We start from the raw sequence: 26,205 nt of genomic DNA on the forward strand, positions 1-26,205 counted from the left end.
ATTGTTGACAGAAAAAACACACAAAGAAAAACCTTTTGCTGCAGCTCAAATATTTTTGAGATGATATGAAAATGAAGGTGATAATTTATATAAACACGTGATGAAATATGAAAATTTTATTCAAATATTGAGAAAAAGCAGCAATCAATGCGATAGTGATATTCATCACAAGCCCAAAAAGTTTAAGCGATAAAGTTCAATGTAAAAATTTGTGACTACGGTTTTCTGGGTCGCTGAAGGTATATTGCCGATTGAATTTCTCGAATGTGGAAGAACTGTTAATGCCACCAATATGTACCGTGAAACACTTACAAAACGTAGATGTTTAATTCAAAAGAAAAGGTACAGGAAGCCAACAAACAGGATTTTTTTTCTCTACGATAACACATGACCTCACATGGCAAACAAAACCACTGAACAATTGTGATGATTTCGTCGGGAAATCTTCAAACAACCATTACTTTTTTCTCCATTTAAAACAATGGCTTACATCGCAGAAGTTTGAAGATGATGAGGAATTGTAAAACAGAGTAATTAATGGTTTAAATCACAGGTGGGAGAATTTTTCAGTAACAGAATAATGACGCTGGTAAGCAGCCAATATCAAAAATGTATTACAGTGAATGGTGAATATGAAGAAAAATAAGATATATATGAAAGTTTAATTTGTTGTTCTATTTCGCTTATTTCAATTTTTATATCAAAATGACCCTTACTTAAAAAAAAAAAAATACAAAAAAAATTTGAGCATCGTGTATATCACTGAGTTAAAGAACCTATTATAATCATGCAGTAAGAGTGACAACTCAAAATTGGCTTATACATATTTCAGCTACTTAGAAATATATATAAACATTCCTTGTTGAAAATATCGGTGGGAATTTCTTCAACTAATAGCTATAGTGGGAAAATAAATAAAAATAAGGTTTCAAAGTATTGGATTTGTAGTTAAATTTCTGCTACGTACCATGTTTCATTAAGTAACCTATAAATTTAAATTTTATGTTCTGTATAATTCTTGCATACTAGTTCTGATTTTCCAGTGCAGTATTTGCTCTAAGAATACAATTCAATGAGTACAATCAACAGAAAGTGTATGGGTTGTATTTATGCTGAAATTTGGTGTGGTATTTATACTTTAAAAAGCTTCCTCCTCGCTAAATGGAAAAAAAATTAATTGTATAAAATAAAATCTGTACAAAAGTTCAGCATGTTCTGACATGCACATAGAATTGAACAAAGGATGAACTTATTTTATGTAAATATATGTTAAGCGACATGTTGTGACCGATTCATAATCAACGTCCAGCAAAAAATACAGAAGGTAACTTAATGAAAAATTATACACAACTTAAGAAGAATGTGATGTTTCAGAATGGTTTAATAAGTTTTATGAAATTCACAGTTTAAATTATTAAGATTGGCAACAATCTTAATCAGTAAGAGTAATTTCTCGGCAAGAAATGAACATCAACAATTTGATTTTTGGTGTGTGTAATCTTAATATGCATATCTAAATAGGAATTTCCAGAAATATCATTTTTTGAAGTCTCTTGAAACGGATGAAGAAAGGTAAAAAATTTTTTAACAATGATTGCAAGTTTTTCTAATTTAGGACTACAATAAACAAGATATTCACTCGATTTCAGCTCGCAAATATTCTTCGGATAAATATATCTTTTTATACATATTTTTACTGTTTTATGCTACCACTATTCAATCAATATTTATGATACTTGGTAATACTGTAAGGATAATTAAGAGAAATGTTATAAATTTTCTATCTCAAAGAGAAACTGAAAAATTACAAAAAAAATAAAAAATCCATAAATTTTTCATATATTCACTTCTTGTTACAAATATTCTTACTGAATGTTTAGGACTTACTAAATTGAACACTCAGTAATATATGTTAAAATTCAATAAAAATTCATGTTCAAATTCTGATTATGTATTACGTGAGTGAAGCTGAGCTAGGGAATGCTCATATATATATATATATGAAATTCAAAGCTTGATTATATTTGCCACACTTTTTGTCAACAATTACTGATTACATTAATAAATAATATTAAACTTTTATAACCAATTAATGATTAAATTACTCAATTTTATTCCAAGAACTTAACTTTTTTCTCATAATATAAAAATATTATGAAATGATTTTAATCAACTGAAGGAAACCCTTCTTAGTAACATTCTGTTACTAACTTCATAAATATAAGTTAGATTATGCAGAAGTAATTATTGACATGTACAAATAAATTATTATAATCATGAGTTCAATTATTAGTGGAGTGTCATCAATTTATTTACTTATTTCTCATAAAGTTAATAGAAACCATTATTTTTTTACAATTTTGAATATAAACTTTATTTTTAAAATTGTACACAGAATACTCAAGTGCAGTACATTTTATTATAAGGAATACATTCTATATTAACAAAATTTTACACTTGGTCATTAAAATCAGCTACATTACATTGCCTGAAAAATTAGGTCTGATAAATTCTTAAATTAGATATTCATCTCAAAAGTGAATACTGTAAAACTGTAATTATTCAGATTAACTAACCGTAATTGAAATTTAACCATAACATTATTTAAATAAGTAGAAAGGTTTAATTTTTTTCCGCAGGCCAAATAAGTATATACCATAATAAAAATACCAAAGTATTTTAGTTTTATGTACTCTTTTATCCAACAAATTTATTTTTAAAAAATAAATCATTCTGTTTTTCAAATATAATACATGATAAATCAAAATAGGTTACCCAAATATTAAAATGATTATTATTTTAATAAAATCTACTTTTTAAACAAAGTCAAATTTATAAGGTAGATACAGATTTAAAATTTACATTGTAACATTTTACCATCATAACTATACCTCCTATACATGCCATTTTCAGGGACTAGTGCTGCTATTTTTATCCTGATGAGCCAATGATTTTTTTCTTTTCTTAGGGAGTTGTATGTTTAGAATTTTGTCAAAAAAGTGTGTTGGATGTGAGTTTTATCTGTTATTTCATATATCATGGTATGTTTGTACATTTCATAATGTTCAAATGTTTTATTAATTAAGATATGGTCCTTTTTAATGTGTATGTGAATATCAAAGATTGCTTTAAGTTTCTTGAAAGTGTTTAAAATAAATTATAAAAGTCTATTTATTAATAAAGTTGATTCAATTTCTCACTTAAAAAGTTGGTGGTTCAAAATAATTTTCAACACCAACCATATCAACAAAAAACATACAAAATAGATGAAAAAACTAGTAAAACTGAGACTTACTGTATTTATTCTATTATCTAAAATCTTTTACCGATAACTGAACGTAATAATATTAAAATATATTATATAAAACACGGAGACCAAGGCCCTACATGGACTGTAGCGCCAAGGAGTAAATTAAGTAATTATATAAAGTAGCAGCTGTATACAATTTGCAAAACACATTTTTACAATTTTCACTCAATAATATTATATCAGCAGTGAATACAATTTAAAAAAAAATATTATAATGTATTTATACAACAAAAACAAATGATAAAAGTACAGTTAAAAATCAAAATAACAATTACAAAGTAATTAAAGAAATATTATACTAAAATTATAAAAAATAGCAAATTTTAATGAAAGAGATAATAAAGTTTGTTATAATGCTGCACTATTTCAATAAATTCTATTTGCTACTGTTTATAATATCCATTTGGTTATCTATGACAAAACTAATGCATTTTTTTTTTTTATAATCAATAGTAATACTAAAATATAAATGTGATTTAAAAATAACATTATAGAAAAAATTGATGATAAAAGTGTCTTTGTAAAGGCCTTTTTAAAAAATAAGAATATTTTTAAAAGGAAATCTTCCTTATATTTAACGCTAAAGGTGAATTCATTGCTTAATTAACTATTTACTTGCCCCCTTGTTTTACATAATAATTAAATCAATCATTCTAACAAGATGTAATCATTTCAGTACTTAATAGAATCAAGATAATTAATAAAATGGCACAAAACTTATTTCTTTAAAACAATAAAAAAGATTAATAAAAATGTAATAATTAAAATTAATAAAAATATATAATATATATATATTAAAACTGCTGTATTATTATAACTATTTAGTTTCTTTTAAACACTATATAACATCTTTTTTATTTGTAACACACAATATAAATATTTTATATTTAAGATTTCTTCTTTTTTAAAAATTAATAATAATAATAATTGTCCTCATTAAAAATGTATAATTTACATTAACTTTATTTAACTACACACTGTTCTAGAAGTTACAATTCTATAATTAAAAAAAAAAAATCATGTAAATAGCCATTAAATAAAAAAGATGTACAAATTTGTAAACAATATAATACGTAAATACTTAAAAATAAAATTAATAAAACTATTTTAATAAAAATTCATGGTTAATAAATAAATAAAATTAAAACATTGCATATACATATTAATAAATAAAATAACTTTTAAAAAATTGCCTTCTTAAAATATATATATTAATCAAATTTTATTTTATAAATAAAACTAAAGTATTGAGATAAAAAAAAATAATTAATTTTTATATACATAATAAAAGTAGGAAGTATGCAATGTTTAATTTAATTTATTTTATATTTGTATAATAAATATTTGATTAATAAAAAAATGTTAATAGAAATATTTAAATACTATGTATATTATTTTAAAAATGTTTTATAATAATACAAATATAACAACTGGACCTGGAGTATTTTATATTACTTTATTATTTATTTTATTTTCAATCTATGTCACCTACAATAGAAATATGTACTACATCCCTTAATAATTATTTTTTTTTTTAGTTTACTTTTACAACTTGCTAAAATTAAAAACAATACTTACAAAATATACAATAAATAATTATAATCATAAAAAATTATTACTTTTTTTATTCACCAGTTTGTGCCTTTGATTGATTAATTAGCTGACATTCTTGTATAAAAGCTTTAGTGTTACTGCTACCGCATAAATTTGCTGTAGTAAAATCCTTTGAAGTGATGTAATCTTTCGGTGACGTATTGTATTCTTTTGGCGATGATGCCTTCGATTGATTTATGAGCTGACATTCTTGTATGAAAGCTTTAGTGTTATTATTGCTGCATAAATTTGCTGTAGTAAAATCCTTTGAAGTGATGTAATCTTTTGGCGAAGTATTATATTCTTTCGGCGATGATGCCTTTGATTGATTTATTAGTTGACATTCTTGTATGAAAGCTTTATTGTTACCGTTACCGCATATATTTGTTGTAGTAAAATCCTTCGATGTGATGTAATCTTTCGGTGATGTATTGTATTCTTTTGGAGATGATGAATATTCTTTTGATGCTGATGCGAAATCATCGTGACAAAGATGTGTTTTAGCGTGAGTTAAAAGGCTTACTTTTTGCGTAAAAGCTTTATTACAAACAGAACATACAAAATCTTTAACACCTCTATGAATTTTTTCATGAGTCAGTAAGCTTCCTTTTTGTGTAAAGGCTTTATTACATATTTGACAAATAAAATCTTTTTCACCGCGATGAATTTTAGCGTGTATTTGAAGGCTACCTTTTTGCGTAAAAGCTTTTTTACAAATATTACACATAAAGTCTTTTACGCCGGTATGAGTTTTTAAGTGTATAGAAAGGCTACCTTTTTGTGTAAATGTTTTCTTACAAATATTGCAAACAAAGTCTTTAGTACCACTATGAATTTTCATATGTATTAATAAAGTACTTTTTTGTGAAAACGCTTTATTACAAAGACAACACAAAAAATCTTTATGTCCAGAATGTATTTTTAAATGCGTTAATAGACTACCTTTCTGCGAAAACGTCTTATTACAAATGTTACAAACATAATCTCGCTCCCCGGTATGAATTTTTAAATGGGTCGAAAGACTACTTTTTTGAGTAAAAGATTTACTACAGATATGACAATCGAACTCCTTAATTCGCATGTGAGTTTTTTCATGATGTAAAAACGCTTCACGATTAGCAAACTGTCTGCTACAGATACCACAAATAAAATCTTTCAAATTCGGCATAACATCCGAAGATGATGACGAAGTCGATGAAGGTGAAGAGTTTTGATTATTTAAATTACGAACAAAATGATCAGTAGCAAAATATAACTTCCGACAATGATGCTCTTTGTTATAAGACATGTTAAAATTACAAAACTTATCTATATTTACACCATTCTGAAGTAACGCTGCATAACTGCGATCTGGACTGATCGCAGATATCGTTGACAAAACATGCTGTTGCACATCTCCGGGCGATGTTATTGTGCTAGCATCTCTCATATTACTTTCAGGACTTCTGCTTGTAACATCCTGGAAAAAATTAACGTTACTATATTATAAATAATGAATATTATTCGTTAAACTTAGCTCTATCATGTACTTCTATTAAAAAAAAAGAGAACTACTAAACACATGCCATATAATCTCTGATCACAATGTATAATAATGATACCTCGTCATTCATCTTCTTCAGTTATTTTTGAAAAAATAATAGTTTCTACGACAAAATATACTACTTTTTTTATTGTAGTGTGATTGACATTTCTGGTTTAAAAATTTTTTGTGCTTTTTTACATCATATCAATCTGCTACCTGTCTAAAACCCTTACCAACCGACAAACATTTAAATAACTATCACATTCTTCCTCTTGTTAATTGCGATTTGCATTACTTCAGATAGTCCTTGAAACAAAATATTCTTCACAGTTATTAAATGTTATAAATATGACTTTATATCGTACAGGTTGAGCCAAAAGTCACAATTAAACAATACTTATAGTGCAGTGGTTCCAAACTTTTCCAAGTAGTGGCACCCTACCCTAAGTAAAAGTAAGAGATAAAAATTAATAAAACTCGTGTATCTTCATTATTTTTTTACTTTATTAACATTAAATTAATAATTATAAAGGCCTTGGTTCATTTAATTATGAAGCTTTTACAATATTTTAGGGTACCCTGTGAAGCGGCCACAGCGCACAGTTTGGGAATCACTGTTATAGTGTATTAAGAATTTATTTTAATTTAAAATCTAATATAAAGCTTCAGAGCTCTTCAAATGGCCTATATCATAAGTATTTCTAGTTTTCAAAAAAAGTGCAGTCATATGGAACTTAATCATCTTGTTACTATTATATCAATAACTCATCTCGTTTCATAAACATAGTTATTCCGACATAGATATTGACTCTGCTTTTTTAAATGAATTAAGCAATTGTTACATAGATGTATGGAATGAAACATATGAAAACTTATTGTTTATTAACTTTATTAGCTGGTTAGTTTTGATAATAAATTTGCATGTATACTTTTAGACTGATAACAATTTTCACTACAGTGAAGAAATTTAACAAATCACTCGGCTACTTTTACAAATGGCCAAGAATTGTAAAGAAAATTAGTACTGGAACATATATCTTCTTGATACATTGATATCATTCTTGACTGGCATATCATAATCTTAAAGGCTGATCCTACAACTTTACACAGCTGTTTCTCTTTTACTGTCATCCTTCAAAAAGATGGAGATTTCCAAACCGTTATTCGATTAACATTAGAGAAGTGAACGTCTCAGGTGGCCTCAATGAAGTTCAAACAAGATGATGTGATTAAATACGGCACTAATGAATAATGAATGTCTTAATTTCACATTTCTGCTACCTTCTGTAATATTCAGATAGGTAACAAACGTGTATTATGGATAATCTAACCATGTAGAATATGATGGAAAATTGATCAACATACCTTCTTAAGTTCAATAGTTCTTTAACAAATAAAAGCTGTGTCTTTTTTTCAGCTACACTATAAATAATAAATTCATTTCTAACATTTGGCTCACCAGTAGAATTATTTGTATTTGATATAAAGTACCTAATATTTTCAAAGTTTCAAAAAGTCATTGTAGAAAATAAACCATTATCACCATAATTTAAGTTTTACTGTAACATTTGCATGAATATTAACAAATCTTAACATATTCTGACAATTAAACTTTCATTTAATATCAAACTAAAGGAAATAGACTAAGTATGTTGACAATAGTTATTTTTTTTAGAAAGCCAATCAAATTTAGATAGCTTATCTTTTCATATAATAGAAAAAGAAAAAATCTGTACATTTTAGCAAAGTACAAAATTCAAATAATACTAAGAAAATGCTTATAATACCGTAATTAGTATACAGATTATATTTTAGAGAAAAAAAAATTAATAACGCCTATGACAAATGATGCACCAACAAACTTTATTTAACAAAGTTACCTATAGATTTATTGAAGTCTATCCTGTCACAACATACTGCAAAGTAATAATAAATTTATTTATTTAAAAAAAATATATTAGATATTAATAAGAAGATTTTTTAATAGAAGTGTCAAAACAGTGTTTTGCATGGTGGTTAGATAGAACTGATATTTGTAAACATCCATATAACACTGAAATTGCAACTGAAAATATCAAAAAAATGTCATAAATCTTTACAGAACCCAAAATATTTATTAAAACTGAATTTCATAAGATATTACGATCAAAATACATCCATCAAGTACATCATTGTACAACGAGATTTTCACAAGCAACAAAGTCAAAAACTGATAGAATTAGAATTATTTCATCAAATAATTATAATATGCCTTTGTTATCATAAAGGCATACTAGTAACTTGAATTAATGCCAAAAAAATTAAAATGAGTACTTTTATTTAAATATAAACTGAGAAAAAGCTTGAGAGTTAAAACTTGCACAATAAGAGATGGCAGACAGATTAGTGTAATAAGGAAAACCAGAAAGGTTATTACTGCCTGAGAAACACAAGTAACAGAATGCTAGAACAATCAGAACTATAAAAATCTTTAATAATTTTGAGAAAAATTAGAAAGGATACAAATAATAAACCAACTTTTAAAAATACCAATAAAATACAGTTTTTAAAAATACCTTAGTATTGTAACGCGTGCACATAGAGATATATGTATTAATATGTAATAAAAACTGCAGGAGAACATAAAGAATGTAGAAGTAAAAGTACGAGAGGTTATCTCTAAAGACAGTTTCATTGTAAAAGAATTTATTTTGAAAACTTTATAAATATTTGTTGTTTCTCTTAAACTACATATCGTATACTACTTCTCTATATAACTGCCGCATGAATTAAAACATTTATTGTAGCAATACACCTGCTTCAATATACCCTTTTCGTATTCTTCTGCTGCCAGTCCATTTAGCAACTTATTAACAGCATTTTTAAGTTTATAATCACCTGCGAATTGCTTACCACTCAAAAATTCTTTCAATTTCCCAAATAAGTGATAATCAGAAGGAGCTAAGTCCGGACTATATGGTTGGTGATTGTAAATTTCCCATCCAAATGTTCTCAGTGAATCAAGTGTCAGATCCGCAACATGTGGACATGCATTATCGAGCAGCAAGACGGTAGCATTGGTCAGCTGTCCAAATCACCGATGTTGAATGGTGCGCTGTAACATATATAGAGCATCGCAGTAGGCTTCAGCATTTATAATTGTTCCATGCGGCATGAGATCATTCACCAGTATGTCAAACTGATCCCAAAAGACTGTGGCCATCAGTTTGTGTCTGAATGGCTGTGGTTTGACCTTTGTTGGTTTGGTTGGTGATTGAGGATGATGCCGTTCACTTGACTGCCATTTTCTCTGGTGTGTAATATGAAATCCATGTTTCATCATCAGCAACAATTGAATTAGGGAACTAGCTCACCACCTTTTTCTGTGTAGAACATGAAAAATTCCAAAGCAGATCCCATTCGGATTTTTTTGATGTTCTGTTACAATGTGTGGCACCCAACATGCACAAACCTTTCTGAAGCCTAAACTGTCATAACAATGCGATCGATAGCAGCTCTTGAAACATCAGGTAAAAGAAGGGCCAGGTCGGAAATTGTTGGGCGATGATCTTTTCTGATTTAATCATTGATGCAATTCAACAAGCCCTTGGTGATTATAGAGGGCCTCCCTGAACGTTCTTCATCGTGCACGTTAATGCTGTTATTTCTAAACCTTTCACACCATTTTTGGATGTTTCTTTCATTTGTTACATTATTACCGTACACAGCAACCAACTGCTTATGAATTTCAGCTGCTTGATGTTTTGATGGTTTACAAACGTGTGACTCCATATATTTCACAGTCGGTAGCAATATCAATTTTACTATTCATTTCATAATGTAATAACTCACACGTAATCAAAGACAACTTACAGACATCAATGCAGTGTGTACATTACTAGCGTGACCATGAACAACACAGGTTCGCCAACCTTAAGGAGAGAAATTTCCCAGTGGTCTTTACTTTAGAGATATCCCTCGTATTTAAAAAAAAAATTAAGATTTGTGAATCGTAATTTTCTTTTAACGCTTAAAGACTTAACTGTTAACTAAACTCTAAGAAGTCTCTAAATACAGAATTACTCTAAATGCTATAACAGGTGCTACACACATTATGCAGATAGAGACAAAGAAAGACAAGATTGTATATAAAGTAGCAAATGCAGTAAAAAAAAGCAAAAATAAACTGACAATTATAAGAAAAGTACAAAGAGAAAAGGGAAATGGCAAAGTACAAGAATAAAAACCATTAACCCAGATTACCAGGTGTTAAAATAGTCTGCCAAGCCTCTTGAATCAGTTAAGCTAGGGCAGGGAATAAAATAATAAAAATGAAGCTGCCATGATAAAACCAGAAAGGTACTACTAAAAAAATACAGACACTTGTACTTGTATAGCTATTAAGTTCTAATTCGTATATCAGAAGTTCAAAAAAATTATTTTCAAAGGCATACTTTTAGTGATGAAAAACCTTTATTCAGAGCTAAAACACCACATAAACATAACTAACATCTGACAAGATTTGTTACCCTAACCGTATATCAACTGATGAACTGATTTGTAAAATGTTCTGGAAATCTCAAGTTTCTTGAATTTAAGGTAAATATGTATCCCTTGTTTATGCAGCAAGTACATCTGTAGCTTACTGCACCCAAGAATGTATTGTTAATTATTGAACCTATTAACAAACTGATGACTGTGAGAGTGGTTTCGAGTTAAGCGTTAAGTTAACTGGTCTCCACCTTGGCCTTGAATTGTCTAACTGCAACGTGGGCAGAAATGCTTTGTTCTACACTTAACATGTACCATTTATCAAGCAAGAAATGAAATAATCTTAATTTTTTTTAATATTTGTTATCTATTTGCTTAAAAATAAGGTGCAAAAAAAATGTACGTATACATTTTTACTAATGCAGTTGATAGTGACCCACAAAGTCAAAAACACTACAAACAAAATAAAAAAATTCATTAGGCAGGCAGAATAGTAACTAGCATTCAATATCACTTACGAAGTAAAATATTTACTATCCGCTTAAGAATCTATGCAAATGTCTCCTATTTTCTATTTATCCAGAGTTTTTACTTTGTCTACTTTCTAAAAGATTATATTTAACATCTTGAAATGCTTTCTTGCAGAGATAGATAAATTGAAAACACTGTGTGCTTTGAAAAGTTTTGACCGAAAATCAATGCAAAATTGCAGAACAGATGAAGTTCTACTCTTGACTAAATAATGTTATCATTAAACCTTTCTGTTGAATACTTTTTACTACAAATTCTGGGGATGTGCAATGATAAAAAAGACCATCAATAAGAAAGTCTGTCTATAAGAAAGTTCTAAGAGCCTGTACTCAATGACATTTTAGTATATAGAGAAAAAGAAAGATACTTCTACATAGTAATTTTTAGTATCTGGAAAAAAGCAATTTGTAAATAGAACCGACTGGAAAACTGTTCACCAGTAATTTGCTTTTCCATACCGAGAAAGATTACCCTTATTTCTCTGAAAGGATTATACTAAGATGGAAGTCCTACCAGAAAAGGGTCATGATAAGCTTCTTCAATTGGGAGTTAATCGTTTCATTTTTAAAGATCTCTGGGACTGAAAACAAATAATAATTTGATATCTATTGAGAAACTGATATACACATTTAGGGTATTGATAAATATACAAAAAAAAAAGAAATTAAATTTATGATAAATAACAATATTCATTAATTTTCTACCGGTTCAGATTATCCAACAGCGACTTCATCCACTGAACAAAAAAAAAAACAGAGATTTAAAGCCAGTCCACATGTAGGTTCCTGGCATTCTCAGAGAAGAAAACTTATCAGACCTGAACCATCCATAGAAGTGAAAATGGGAAGAAAAGTATCAAGGATGGAAAAAAGATGGATCATTTAGTTTATGTCTTGCCTAGAACCCTGGTTAATTTTCTTAATGATGTCCTTCATTTATGAACATTCAGTATCTATTCCAAATCGCAAAAAAATAGGCTTCATTCAATTATAGAAAGCTGTTTGATGTGTAATTATAATTTATTTATTCAACCCGATAATTATAAACCGATGCCAAACTTCAGGTACCCTCATCCTTTTTTCGATGAAAAGAATGAATTGTTTAGCGTGAAAAAACTCCTCATCTGAAAGGAAATAAACTCAAAACCTTCAGGATGAAAGGCAGAGATCTTTTACCTACCATATCACATGGAGTACAGTGAATGTGTTATTCATAAAAGATGCTGATCTTATCAGGAGTCAATCAACCTTGACGGCAAGACCAAAGAATGACAACAAAACAAATCCGATTAAAAGTAATAATCTAATTTGAACTGGATACCATTACTTAAGTTTTAGATGACTAGTGTTGAGCGAATCATTAACCGAATGAGCAAACTATGTGAATTACAAAATTAATTCTAGAATAATTATATTTCTACTAAACATGGAAAACTGCAAACACCTGCAAAGAATATAATGTAATAAAATATACTTAATATATCCTACAAATGAAACTGAATTTTATTATATTTCTTAATGTGTTCTGAACAGGATACTTTAATAAATCTACAAAAGAACATGATAACGTTATAAATATTAATACAAAAAAACACTAACTTCTACTTTAACAAATAAATAGTTCTTAATTAAACTGAGATCAGAAAAGGTTAAACACAGGTTGCAGCAAACAAATATAACGATATATCAAAGTATATGTAGTGAAGCAATTACACAATAAAGTAGTCTTTCAACACACCCAACAGTTCAAACCGGAAAGCGAGATAAATGATTTTAATTAACAATAAATTAATTGTAATTGATTAAAAAAAAATTACTTTATATAGGATCTTACATTAATATAAGGTCTAAAAATACTATAAAATTACTTCAATAAGTTATTAGTTTAAAATCTTAATATATAACTAATACAAATTACTATATAACTAAATAACAATTCAAATTTTACTTAATAAATAATTAATTTTAAAATTAAAATAAGAAAAATAATATAAAACAAGATAATTAATTAAATAAGTATAACTTTAATACAACCATAAAAAATAAATGAGTTAAATTAATTTTATAAATAAAATTAAATAAATAAAATACATATATAACCTAAGTCAACATTATATCAGTCTCATGAAATGAACAATGATTAAAAATCTATAAATATCACAGTGAAAACTCCATTATTATAGCCTAGAAATGATCAAGTATTAAAATATCAGAAGTCTATTTTGCTGATCAGTCTCATACCTGCTTTATTAATAATTTTCATAATTAAAAAAAATAAAACCTTTTTATTTATACCATTTAATTGTATCATTTTATATAAGTGTAATATATATGAAAAAATCTTAGACAATGACATTTACAAACACACCATGTTAGAAAGTACTTCATGTTCATTATTAAATCATTAAGTTATTTGTAACTGTTAATATTTAAAATTTTTATTTTAAAACACTGGTAAACTAAAACAGATATTCAATATTGACTAAATTATGCAAGGCCATGCATAATTTCTGAAGATTTCATGGTGAAAATGAAGATATTCTGAAACTATGGTGCTCTGGTAAATTTTATTGACTTATCCAACTATATATGGCAATTTTCATATAAATGATATAATTTGAAAGAAAATTATTAAAGTTTATCACTGTTAAAATTAAAATAAAAAATTCCATTAATAATGATTGGATGTAATATATATGATTTCAACGTTCTGGATTGTCCAAAAACAAATCATTAAATAAGTAACGACAGAAATGAAATTTAAGCTGCTTTAGAGCCTGTAATTTTAGAATTTATTTCATACAAAATTATGTAACTTTCTTTAATTTTCCAATTCCCAACATGCAAATGGTGTTTCAGTCCATTGGTAGGGTTTTTGATAAAATTCTTGGGTAGATATAACAAACTATGAGGTAGATTCAGAAAATAATGAAACATTTTTAATTATACACCAATGGAGATATTTAGTGATGTACAGTTGGCAGCAATGCACCCCACATAACCTCCACTGTAATCACATGCTCTTGGATTGTTGATATCTCGTTCAGTTTTAGTGTTATTGTTATTTGAGTGAAACGTGTTTAAGTGTTAGTAGTGATTTTTGTAATGTGCGATTTTCAGGAGCAACAATACAATGTAAAATTTTGTGTGAAACTGGGGAAAACTTTCACAAATATTTCAAATTCTGAATAAAGCTTATGATGATGCTTTGGGTCACATGCAATGTTACAAATAGTTTTCACAATTTAAAAGAGGTCACCAGTCAATTGAAGATGACCCTCGACTGGGAAGGCCTTCGACTTCAACTGATGACACGACACCCACTTTCAGAAAAATCAATTATCTGGTGCGTGCAAATCGCCGATTGACTGTCAGAGAACTTACAGAAGTTAGACTCTCAATTAGATTGTGCCATGACATTTTGACTGAACATGCATCGAGTTGCATGTTTCTCAATTGGTAATTGAGAAATTGAGTAGATGTTTGCCGGCAACTTCTCGAACAAGCCAATGACAATGAAACATTAATGCAAAGAATCATAAAGGGAGATGAAATCTGGGTTTACAGCTATGACATTGAGACAAAAGTTCAATCAGCATAAAATCGAACATTACAAAACTCGCTACTAACAGTTATACATGTTGCATGCAAATGATAATAACACAAAAACTAAATGCGATATCAACAATCCAAGAAAATGTGGTTACAGAGAAGGTTATGTGGAACACAGTGCTGCCAACTGCATGTCACTAAATATATCTGTTGGAGCTTAATTCAAAATGTTCCGTTATTTTCTGAACAGACCTTGTATTTCTTTTTAACACCAAAATGTGTTTTGATCTGACTAGATTATTATGTGTCATATGACAAGGATGCATCTTTGATGGTAAGTATTTTACTTACCAACCAATTTAGTTTTAATTTCACAGAGACGTAAATAAAAACATTAGCAAATAAACCATACAATATTAACTTTTTTCGTAGTATAAAAACAAATTAGTGACCTTTCAAAATGAAACACACTTTTTAAAAACCTCCAAAAATAAATTAATTTTATATTAAAAAACTAACTGTTACAATAAACTTAAGTGAATAATATTTGCAAGCTAAACATTTTCCATAACTGTTGTAAAAGAAACTAGATAAGCATGACTACTTGAGTATATCCAATTACTCATCAATGGCAATGCTTTAAATCTCCAGATTTAAATAATTTTTCTCTAATGATATTATTTAAGTTTTTTTATATTAAAAATCTAACTGTTACAATAAACTTAAGTGAATAATATTTGCAAGCTAAACAATTTCCATAACTGTTGTAAAAGAAACTATATAAGCATGACTACTTGAGTATATCCAATTACTTATCAATGGCAATGCTTTAAATCTCCAGATTTAAATAATTTTTCTCTAATGATATTATTTAAGTCCTTCAGATTAAATTAAATAAATATACAACTTTTCTATCTTTAAATAGAGCCACAATAAAACATCACAAAGGATTAAATCGAGCAATTTTGATGCTTGCAACCTAAAATTCACCCGTCCAATCAAACAAATAGTTTTATCTTTTATAAGAATTTTTATGAAAAAATTTCATACTTTAACAACATTATAGGTTGTTATTTCTTTATTTCAGAGAACCGTTGTTTAACAAAATATTGAACGATGAAAATCTGTCACATGTTGCATCATGATAAAAACAGATACAGATGGCGTTAGGATTTAGGTCTGAAAACAGAATTTCATTTCAAAAGGTTGCCATTTGTATGATAAAAAGGCTAATATTTAACAGTATATTTTTCGTGACTTGTTTTTTTGATTACTCATTCAATATGTCAGTTAAACACGATTGAAAAATACATACGCCCAGTCAAAAATGCAAATATTTTGTGGGACTCACTGTATGTCTATATCATGAAAATGAACATTAAATTATAAATATATAACAATCATAAATAAAAATTATGATACAAAAAAAAAACAAAAACAAAAATGTTTTAATACAATTCAAATACAATACTAATAAAAATAAAATAACAGTACTTTAAGTAATAAAAAATTAAGTGGTTTTGAAGGCTTGGCATCTATATGGAGTTAATCACAGTTAATATTATTTCAAATTGATCTGATATAATTTACAAACTTCTTGTACATGTTTATTTTGTTTATAATTAACAGCTTTTATCATAACATTTTATAACAGTGATTAATAAAAGTTTTATATTAAGAAAACAAAAAAGTAACCAAATTACATGAATACATGAATAGCAATCTCAGTAAAACTGTGATAAAACAAAACATGATAATTCTTATTACAGTTTGACAATATTCTCATATTTAATATATTTTGGATTTATTTAAAATTTATGAAATACAGTACTTCTTTGCTGAAAAAAAAATTCAACAAGTTTTGACTCTCCTACCTGAACTTTTTTTTACAGAATAATTTACACTAAATCTCTCTAATATCATATTAGAATTAACACATCACAGATTAGCATGGTGGAGTGGTATTATCTCTGTTTTTCATTTGATAAATTCCCAATTCGAATCCTGGTCAAGCACAGTATTTTTTTTACGTGCTACAAAATTTAACGTATTTCTATGCACACAATTAATTATTTAAAACAAAATATTTATTGAAATACACAATCTGCGTTAGCAACATATTTAGTAAATATGTTGCATTGCTAATATGGATTGTGTATTTCAATAAATATTTTATTTTAAACAACTAATTCACAGCATAATCTATGTGTGTGTGTGTGTGTGTGTGTGTGTGTGTGTGTATGTATATATATATATACAAATAAGTATACTTTATTAACCAGTATGGGACATATTTATTCAAGAAAGAGATACCACATGAGAGCTGCATAACTTCAGTTGCTGAATAAGAAAATAAGCAAAGAAAAAACTGAAACACGCATTAAACTGGTTAAAGACAAACAACGCAGCAAATTCACAGTAAACTAAATATTTCTTTAATTATTTAATCAAAATGGTAGGCGATTATAAACTACATACTAGTATATGTATATGGTGATTGAAAGAATCTATTTTGCTTTGGCCTCTGCTTACTACAACGATTAGCGCCAATGTGTATTTTACATATCTAATTACAATTATAAAAATAAAATTATATTCACACTGCTGTAACCAGTGTGGAATGTACTCTTACACTGGACATCATATAAAAGATTCATCAGCTAAAACTGGAACAAGCAAACCAGTGGAGGTATATGGAAAATTACATTTTAAAAAACTATGGTATACTAAAATTATTTTTAATAATTTATTGTAGTATCTTTTTCAATTTTCATATACTCATGAGGACTAGTTGGAACTTTTTAGTTATAAAGCAATTGCAAATAACTGTTTACATACATTACAAATTGATTTGAAGAGTATTTACATGTTTTGATGATTTCAATAAGCTCAACACTAAACGGTGGCTTGTAAAAATTTAACCCACAAATGCTAGATCCTTTTATAGTATAGAATATAACATAATTGGAATGTGAATAATTATACACTGTAATGAAGAATTATACATTATATGAATTCTCTTGTATTTTGGTATGAATATTTCATTAAAACAATGTAAGTGGGGGCTCAAAACCAGTTGAAATGTATTTATTTTACATGTCAACAACGTATAGTAAACCGCTATAAAAAATTTGTTTAAAAAATGGGATAATCATTAAAAAATATACGCCATATGGAGAAGAATCGGGAGAAAAAACAATTATAAAACATCACATAAAAAGCTACATCAAGATATAGGGTTCTATTTGTCTTTACCCAGGGATATTGAATAAATACATAAATTAAATATAAATATTATTAGAATAAATTTATAAACAAAAAAAAAAAACACCCAAAACTGATTATCAACAACTAAAATTTAAAGATAAATGTATATTTCAACTGTTAAACAGTCATCAGGAAAACAGGGAAATTAACAAACGTAAGTATAAAAAACAAACTTCATAAAAAGCTTATGTCGATGAAAAAAAAATTAAAAACAATTACAAATACTTACAAAATACTATAGAAAACTGTTTCTACCTGTATTTAGAAAATAGAATTAACTGTTGACTAAGAAATTTCACAGTATTTTATAAGAATGTCCAATTTAAAGCTGAAAATTACCTTTAAAATAGTCCAAATTATTTTACCCTTCTACCTCTGATTTACACAGTGGAAATTGAAATAACAATATCAAGAAGAAACCAGGAGTTTAACAAGAATGGAAGACTGCTGTACGGAAAATTAACTTAGCATTAAGGAGGAGGTTAATGAAATTTTTAATTTGGTGTGTGATGCTCTATGAAGCTGAAATGTGGATGATGAAAAAAGGGAGGCCGGAAACGAATTGAGACTTTTGAGGTACAGGTGTGGCACAGAATGATAAGTTTTGAATGGCAAGACCGTGAAACAAATAAAGAAGTATTAAGGACGATTGGAGAGAACAGGTAAATGTTAAATGCAGTTGAACATAGGAAAAGGAACCGGCTAGGACATTGCATAGGAAGGTGTTATTTAGTGAATGTGATAGAAAGTTTGGTGAATGGAAGGAAAAGAAGAAATTTCAAATGATGGATGAAGGGAAAAAATTGAGTCGAAGAGGTTAGCAAAGGATAGAACACGGTGGAGATCAGCAGCCATGACAGGACCTACCCTAATGGTGGAAAAAAAATGAATTAATGAATATTTGGACTGGTTACCACACCCTGATACCTACCCCTTATACATATATTTGATAAATGTGTGTATATATATATATAAAATATTTATTTTGAGAAAGATAGAGATGGCATTTAGGTTTAACTCGTACAAAAATCACCAACATCAAACAAAACTTAGACAAGGTAAACTGTTAATGTTCTTGTAATAAAAAACTCATTAAATTTTTTTAAAAATATATTTTAAAAAACACAGTAGAGTAAAAATTTTAATTTACTAATGTTTTTTTAACTTTTTCTATCAGAGCATGTTATTAGTTACCTAGTTTAAATGTTGTTGTTAGATACTTCTAAAAAAACTTAAATTTTTAAGTCTTTCTCAGGATAATGTTTTTGTCTTATACAACAAAAACAAGGAATGGGTATCACAATTTACCAGCCAGTCTGAATAGAGAAATTACATAGTTTAGACAAATTTTTAAGTTAATTTTTCTGCTTTCGGCTTATACCTCATTGAATACTACAAAACTTCTCAGTCAAAAAACTAAACAGGATAAAAGTCACTTGCAAAATTTTCCTCCCGGATCACTTTTGCGCTTCTTTAATGCATCTTCAGCTGGGTGTTAAAAAAGTACTTGTAAATAATAAATGAAATTAGATTGGAAAAATTAACGAGTTTCAATTGTTTATAACTTTGTAAGGTGTTGTCAAAATATATTTTGATTTTGCCAATAAAAGAAAAATTTCATAACTAAAGTGTTTAAGTTATATCCTGAAGAGTTGTTTCGGAATTTTTTTTAATCAGCTCACCATAATAATTTAAAGCTTGTGTGTAGAAATAAATAGTGTGGAAATTTTGTAACATATAAAAACAGTAAGCACGGATAGAATTTGAACGTGGATCATCCACACAAAAGAATGAGATTCTATTAATCGGCTACAAAGGCTAAATATTAAAAAAAAAAACTTAAGACCAACTTTAACGGTACATGGGTTACGCTACAAAAACTTACATAGCCTGTTGTAAGCACAGGACAAATTCTATTATCACGAAAACATGTAGAAGTTTATAAATTTATCTGAAAAAACATCTCAGAGCTCTAGAGCTTCCTGTGCTAGTAAACCACGTATTATGAAATCAATATCTAAAAGATACACTGTGTAAAGAGCATGACAAAAAACATGTACTATCTTACCCCTACTAGCACATAATTCTTATGGTGTAGTGTAGTAATATGTCTAATATACAGTTATAAGGAGAAAAAAAAAGTAATACTGAGATGACATCCATAATTCATATACATAACCTAATTCATTAATGAAAATATTATCTATGCTCATTAATTACATCAAGCAAAATAAATTCTAAACCTATAAGAATTATTATAACAAGTTAAAAGAAGACTTAAGTAATCATTTTTTTATCGCATACTATAATAATAACTTGTTAAGTATTAATTTTAATAAAATTCTTTTATCATAGTAAAAACAAGAAATCTGTTTGATTAAAATAAAATCACAATAAATATAAACAAGCTATAAAACAAAATTTCTTTTAATTTAAAAATAACAAAGAATATAACCTCTACAAACAAAAAATAAAATCACATACACACATTTTTCAACTTTTCATAGATAGAGAAAATAATAGTAATAATAATAAAATAAAAAAAGCTTTTGGAAAAAAAGTTTGCTTAAATCTCTAGTTAGAAACAAGAAACAAATTATAAATTTGCAAAAATAAATAAAATAAACAACAAGAAATAAATAAAATATTTTAGTATAAATCCATATATATATATATTTTTAAATTTAACTATATAAAAAATACATATTTAACCTATGTGATACAAATATAATTAAAATATTAATTTTAATCCAAATACCATTAATCTAAAACTAGTCATAACAATTTTTCTTCATCTTCGTTCAACCTAAATAACTTTAAAAATGTAATAAAATATTAGTACAAATATTAAAAAAAAAAGTTAAAAGGATTGCAATATGGCATAATACAAAACACTTAAAACACCTTCACCATGACCAATAGGCACTAATATAGTTTAAAAAAATACATATACTTAAATAACACTAGGAAATAATCACAATTAGTCATGCAAAAGTATTCAAAATAATCAAAATCTTATTCTTATAAGAAAAGTGAGTTTTTGAGAAAAATAAATAGACTTTCAAGAAAGGATAATTTTATAATATTAAATAAATATAAAAAAAGTGTTTATGCAAAATAATGTGAGCTTTTGAACAGTATAATTTGGAAAAAAAGTACAATAGATAAATCAAAATAAAGAGAAAACTGTCCAAGTTTTCGATAAGTAAAAAATTCTAATGATAGCACACGCTTGCTGTGTTGCTATGTACATAAAAGTCATAATTCACCATGATTATGACACGGAGGGGTGTTCAGTTTGTTTTGTGACTTGCAGTGTTGGTTACAATTATAAGATGCATCGTATATTCGGTTCTTTTTCGGGATCTGACAGCCATTTTTTTCTATTTTTTATTTTAATAGAATAGTTATTACTTTTTAAGAAGCAATAAACAAAAATTAAATCTGAAAAATAACTCGTGATGAGTCATGGTGTTTGTACTTATTTCTTCAGACTTCTTGTGATTTATGTATTATTATGTCGCTGAACAGAATGGGTTCAATTGTTCAAGATGTTAATAATCCTGAAAAAGCAGTGAAATTTTTACAAAGCAAGATATTGCACACTGAAAGATATTGTAAATTTCACGGCAAAAAGTTTAAATACATATATGTAATTTTTTACATGCATATAATTTTTATTTTTAATGTTAATTAGACGAGGTTAGCGAGTGAGGCGAGTATCAGTTACGTTTAGTTAGATTATGTTCATTCGGTGTACTGACGAATCCTATGTATATCAACATATGTTATATTTTATCTAAATATAAGTTCTGTTTTTTTAACAAAAACATTTTCAGTGAACTTATCATTTTATCTATATTTCTTCAATATATTTTTAATCAAGCATCAAGAAAAGCTACTTTACAAATATTAAGTTAAAAAAAGATTTTTTAAATTGGCTATTGGATTCAAGCGGTGCATCCAGGATGATCATCATTGTGGCTGATGAGTCATTTAAGCTATGTGAACAAATTACTTGTGTAGATCGAAAAAATAAGTGCGGTAAAGGTAGGCGTTGTAAAAAACTACTACGTTTTACCGGTATTAAAATTCAGTTGAAGCATAAAAATTAAACAAAGGACAAAATTAAATAAATAGATTAACTACAGATAAGTTATATCATGATGAGGAGTTATTAAATACATTTATTTTCAATTATGAAGCTACATTTCATGTTTCAATTTGAGTAACCCATTTTATGAGTTATTTATACAAGAATGCGGATAGCCTGGCCTCCATAATGTCCAGATCTTACTCTTATAGTTTTTTATTTATGAAAAACACAAGTAAACTTGGACCATTTAAAAGAATGGATCACTGAAATTGTTTTGCTATCGCACCAGATGTTTTTTTCCATGCATGCCAAAAGACTGAATATCAACTTGTCAACTAGGGTAACTAAAGAAGTACACACTGGATCTATGTAAAATTCTTAGTTTCTTTTCATTTTGAGATATACTTCACCCCTCTGTCATTCTTTGTTCCAAAACTGTGACTGTTTGAACCCCCATCATTATTTTATGAACACACAGTGCACATAAATATACATAAAATACAATTATAAAAAATATAATTTCTAAGAAATAAGCACCAAGTGAAATCACTGTTGTTAAATTTTTTAATTTATGAAAATTGTATAACATTTTAAGATATGGAAAAATTCATTAAAAAGAAATAACTTTTATTTTTCTATTTTAAAGGGATAATAACCGGTTGAACTTTCGTCTGAATTCATAAAACAGTTTTATATTCTGCAATAATTTTTTTTTTTAATGTAAAAATTATCTAACAATGTATTTTGGAAAAATAAAAATAATTTTCCAAAGAAAAATTCATATTTTTTAAAGCGGAAAGAAAATTATAGTATTAAATTTTAATTAGTACAATCCTACAATAGACTACCCCAAATAGTTCCAAAGATAATTTGAACCCTATTAAGCCATAATAAATTATCAACTGTACACCGATTGCTAGAAGACATCAACACTATATGACAGATGAAGCAAGATCAGTGGTGATATAATTTCCATAGCACTCTTCCAAGGAAGAAGGGACAGAAAAGAAGATGGATCAATTAAAAAAAGGGGCTACCTCTAATCAGGATGGGTAACTCTTTTAAGAATAATCATTAAAAAAATTAGCCAAGCCACATAAGAAAAAAAAACCAATATATATATATATATATATAATTAATTCATATTTCAATCCCTCTGTCAGGATTTGCATTATAATATGAATAACTTAAATATTTGGACTACTTACTAATTCTACATAATTTTAGTGCAGCACAAGAATATATGAATCAACATTACAAGTTGAACAGTTGAACCCTGTAAATATGTTATGTTATAGTAATACATATAATGGAATGGATGCCCTTGTCAGGAAGTCATTTTTTATTTTGATACAGGCTAACAGAATTTTTAAATAAAAAATAAAAAATTCACAGCAATGACTTCTGTCCAAGAAAAAAATGGATTTCTCATATCTGTCAAGTACAGAAATATTTTAAAACCAAAATAAAAAAAGACTTAACAAAATGAGAAGAAATTAATATAAATAGAAAAATTTATACAATTGCCAATAATTTAAAAGTATTCATCGAATATAAATACAATTATTAGGAGAGATTGCCATTTAGTTAATATAACATAAAATGTTTTTCCAATCAAAAGATTTTAGAAAAAGAATGATGACATTGATGCTGTAAGCAAATAATTTTAGCTGTTTAAGAATTTAGCTGCTTCAAATTAAAATGCAATGAAAGCAATCTTTCAGCTCAGGTAATTAAAATTATATGGATCCAAAATCTTGAATAAATGGGTTGGCATTGGAAAAGAAATATGCAATCGTGTAAGAACAAGTCATACTAGAAGCAACGTAGATGATAAAAGAGGTGCGTTCATAGAAGCCCACAACATTTAGCTAATAAATAATACTGTGATAAAATTATATAAAAAATGACAATCTTAAGAAACAAAGTATGATGTACTGTGTTAATGGTACGAGTTAAAAGCTTTTATATTTTCGAGACTAATCACATTATACATATGAGTACTGTCATATGTACATCGCCATGCTGTACTTCAAGATAAAATACACAATTTTTAGAACTGAATGGAAAACAGTTAGGAAGATCAATGTCTCTTATAGAAACATTAACAATATTAACCCCTTACCGGCTTTTGATGGAATATTTTGATGTAGCCGATGTGCACAATTAGGGCCTTTGTCGGAAAATTCTGATGTCAATTTTTTGTCTGGTTTTAATTCATTTTCGAATTTTCTGGTGACCCCTTCCTTAGCAGTCCCCACACGGAGATCCGAACGAGGGACTAGTTTACTTCCGAGGAAGGCGCTTCCATCATTGCTATATGAAAATGCAGAGAGCTACATTTTCTTGGAAAAAAAGCAGCTGTAGTTTTTCAATGCTTTCAGCTGCACAGTACTCAGAGGACTGAGTGATGTTGATATGGCCGTTATATGGTCGTCCTGATCTATGCCCTTAACAACTACTAAAAGAGCTGCTGCCCTCTTTCAGGAATCATTCCTAGTCTGGCTCTCCACAGATACCACTCCAATTGCACCTTCGGTCCAGTTACTCTGTATCACTCAAGTCCCTTCACACCAATGGCAAGGTCTCACTCATGATTCATAGAAGGAGGGAAGTAGAATTAATAAAGATGGACGAAGCTGGAGCGATATAAAATGGCAAATAGCACAGGCAAAACAAGCCTTCAGTCAGAAATATAATTTGTTTACATAAAAAATTAATTTAAATGTCAAGAAAAGATTTTTGAAAGTATATGTTTGGAGCGTCGCTTTATATGGAAGTGAAACTTGGAGTCCCTGAGAAGAAAAGATTAGAAGCTTTTGAAATGTAGTACTACAGGGGAATGTTAAAAATGAGATGGGTGGATAAAGTGACAAATGAAGAAGTGTTAAGACAAATCGATGAAGAAAGAAGCATTTGGAAAAAAATTAGTTAAAAGAAAAGACAGAAAGACAGACTTATAGACCACAAACAAATTGTTAGGGATGTAGGATGTATACCGAAATGAAACGACTAGGACTAGATAGGGAATCTTGGAGAGCTGCATCAAACCAGTCAAATGACTGAAGACAAAAAAATATTCATTTTCTGTCATAATATTAATGTCGTTTTACGTACTTTTTTTGTAGTATTCTGCAGTGATAGATAACGCTAGTTGTTAGTTTAAATACAGTATAAAATGAGGGATTTTCATGTGCATTTATTTTTAATCAGCTGACCCGCTGTAATGGTGATTTGTTTATTTATGATGTCCTGTGTAGTCAGATTCTGAGCACTATATTTGTTATTATGTCGTGAAATTCTATAAATATATCAGTATATAAATGTATAATTGTGTTACTATTTTGTGCATAAGTGTGATGGAAATTCTGCAAATATTGTATATGTTTGGGTGTAATAAATTATGTTTTGTATGTAAGAAAATTGTTGTTAAATTATACATTAGGTAATATATAATATTACATATTAGGTACGATAATATTCATTTCTGTAAAAGAAAAGAAACCGGTAAGGGGTTAAAGACATATATAAGACAACCGATTGTTAACTGGATAAATTTCAAGGGCAATAAAATTTCTGTCACCTAAATTATAAAGTGTACTCTAGACAACTTACATCTACTGACAAACTGAAAAAAAAAATACTCGAAAAGGAACTGCAAAATATCAGCTTAAAAGTACAAAAAACACATGGAACAATTTCCATGAAAACTTCTCTTAGGCATGTCAGTGAAGGTATGGAGATAAAATATAGTGTCATATTTTAATACATAAATATGGGATTGGTAGAATTTAGAAATTGCATAGTTTTTAATATTAGACAAAATATTTCATTTGTTTCTTTGAGACATGAAATAATATTA

At 27.7% G+C, this 26,205-nt stretch overlaps 1 protein-coding gene across 1 annotated transcript in view; it reads right to left on the reverse strand.

Moving 5' to 3' along the window:
* Nucleotides 1-4,586: 4,586 nt before the first annotated feature.
* Nucleotides 4,587-26,205, reverse strand: part of LOC142331218 (uncharacterized) — a 112,502-nt gene continuing 90,883 nt past the window's right edge. The window contains exon 10 of the mRNA XM_075376961.1: nucleotides 4,587-6,362. Within this exon, the coding sequence (XP_075233076.1) occupies nucleotides 4,935-6,362 (1,428 nt within the window). The 3' untranslated portion in view covers nucleotides 4,587-4,934. The remainder of the gene's footprint in view (nucleotides 6,363-26,205) is intronic.

This window comes from Lycorma delicatula, chromosome 10 (genome assembly GCF_047948215.1).
Source record: "Lycorma delicatula isolate Av1 chromosome 10, ASM4794821v1, whole genome shotgun sequence".
Classification (NCBI taxonomy): Eukaryota; Metazoa; Arthropoda; class Insecta; order Hemiptera; family Fulgoridae; genus Lycorma; species Lycorma delicatula.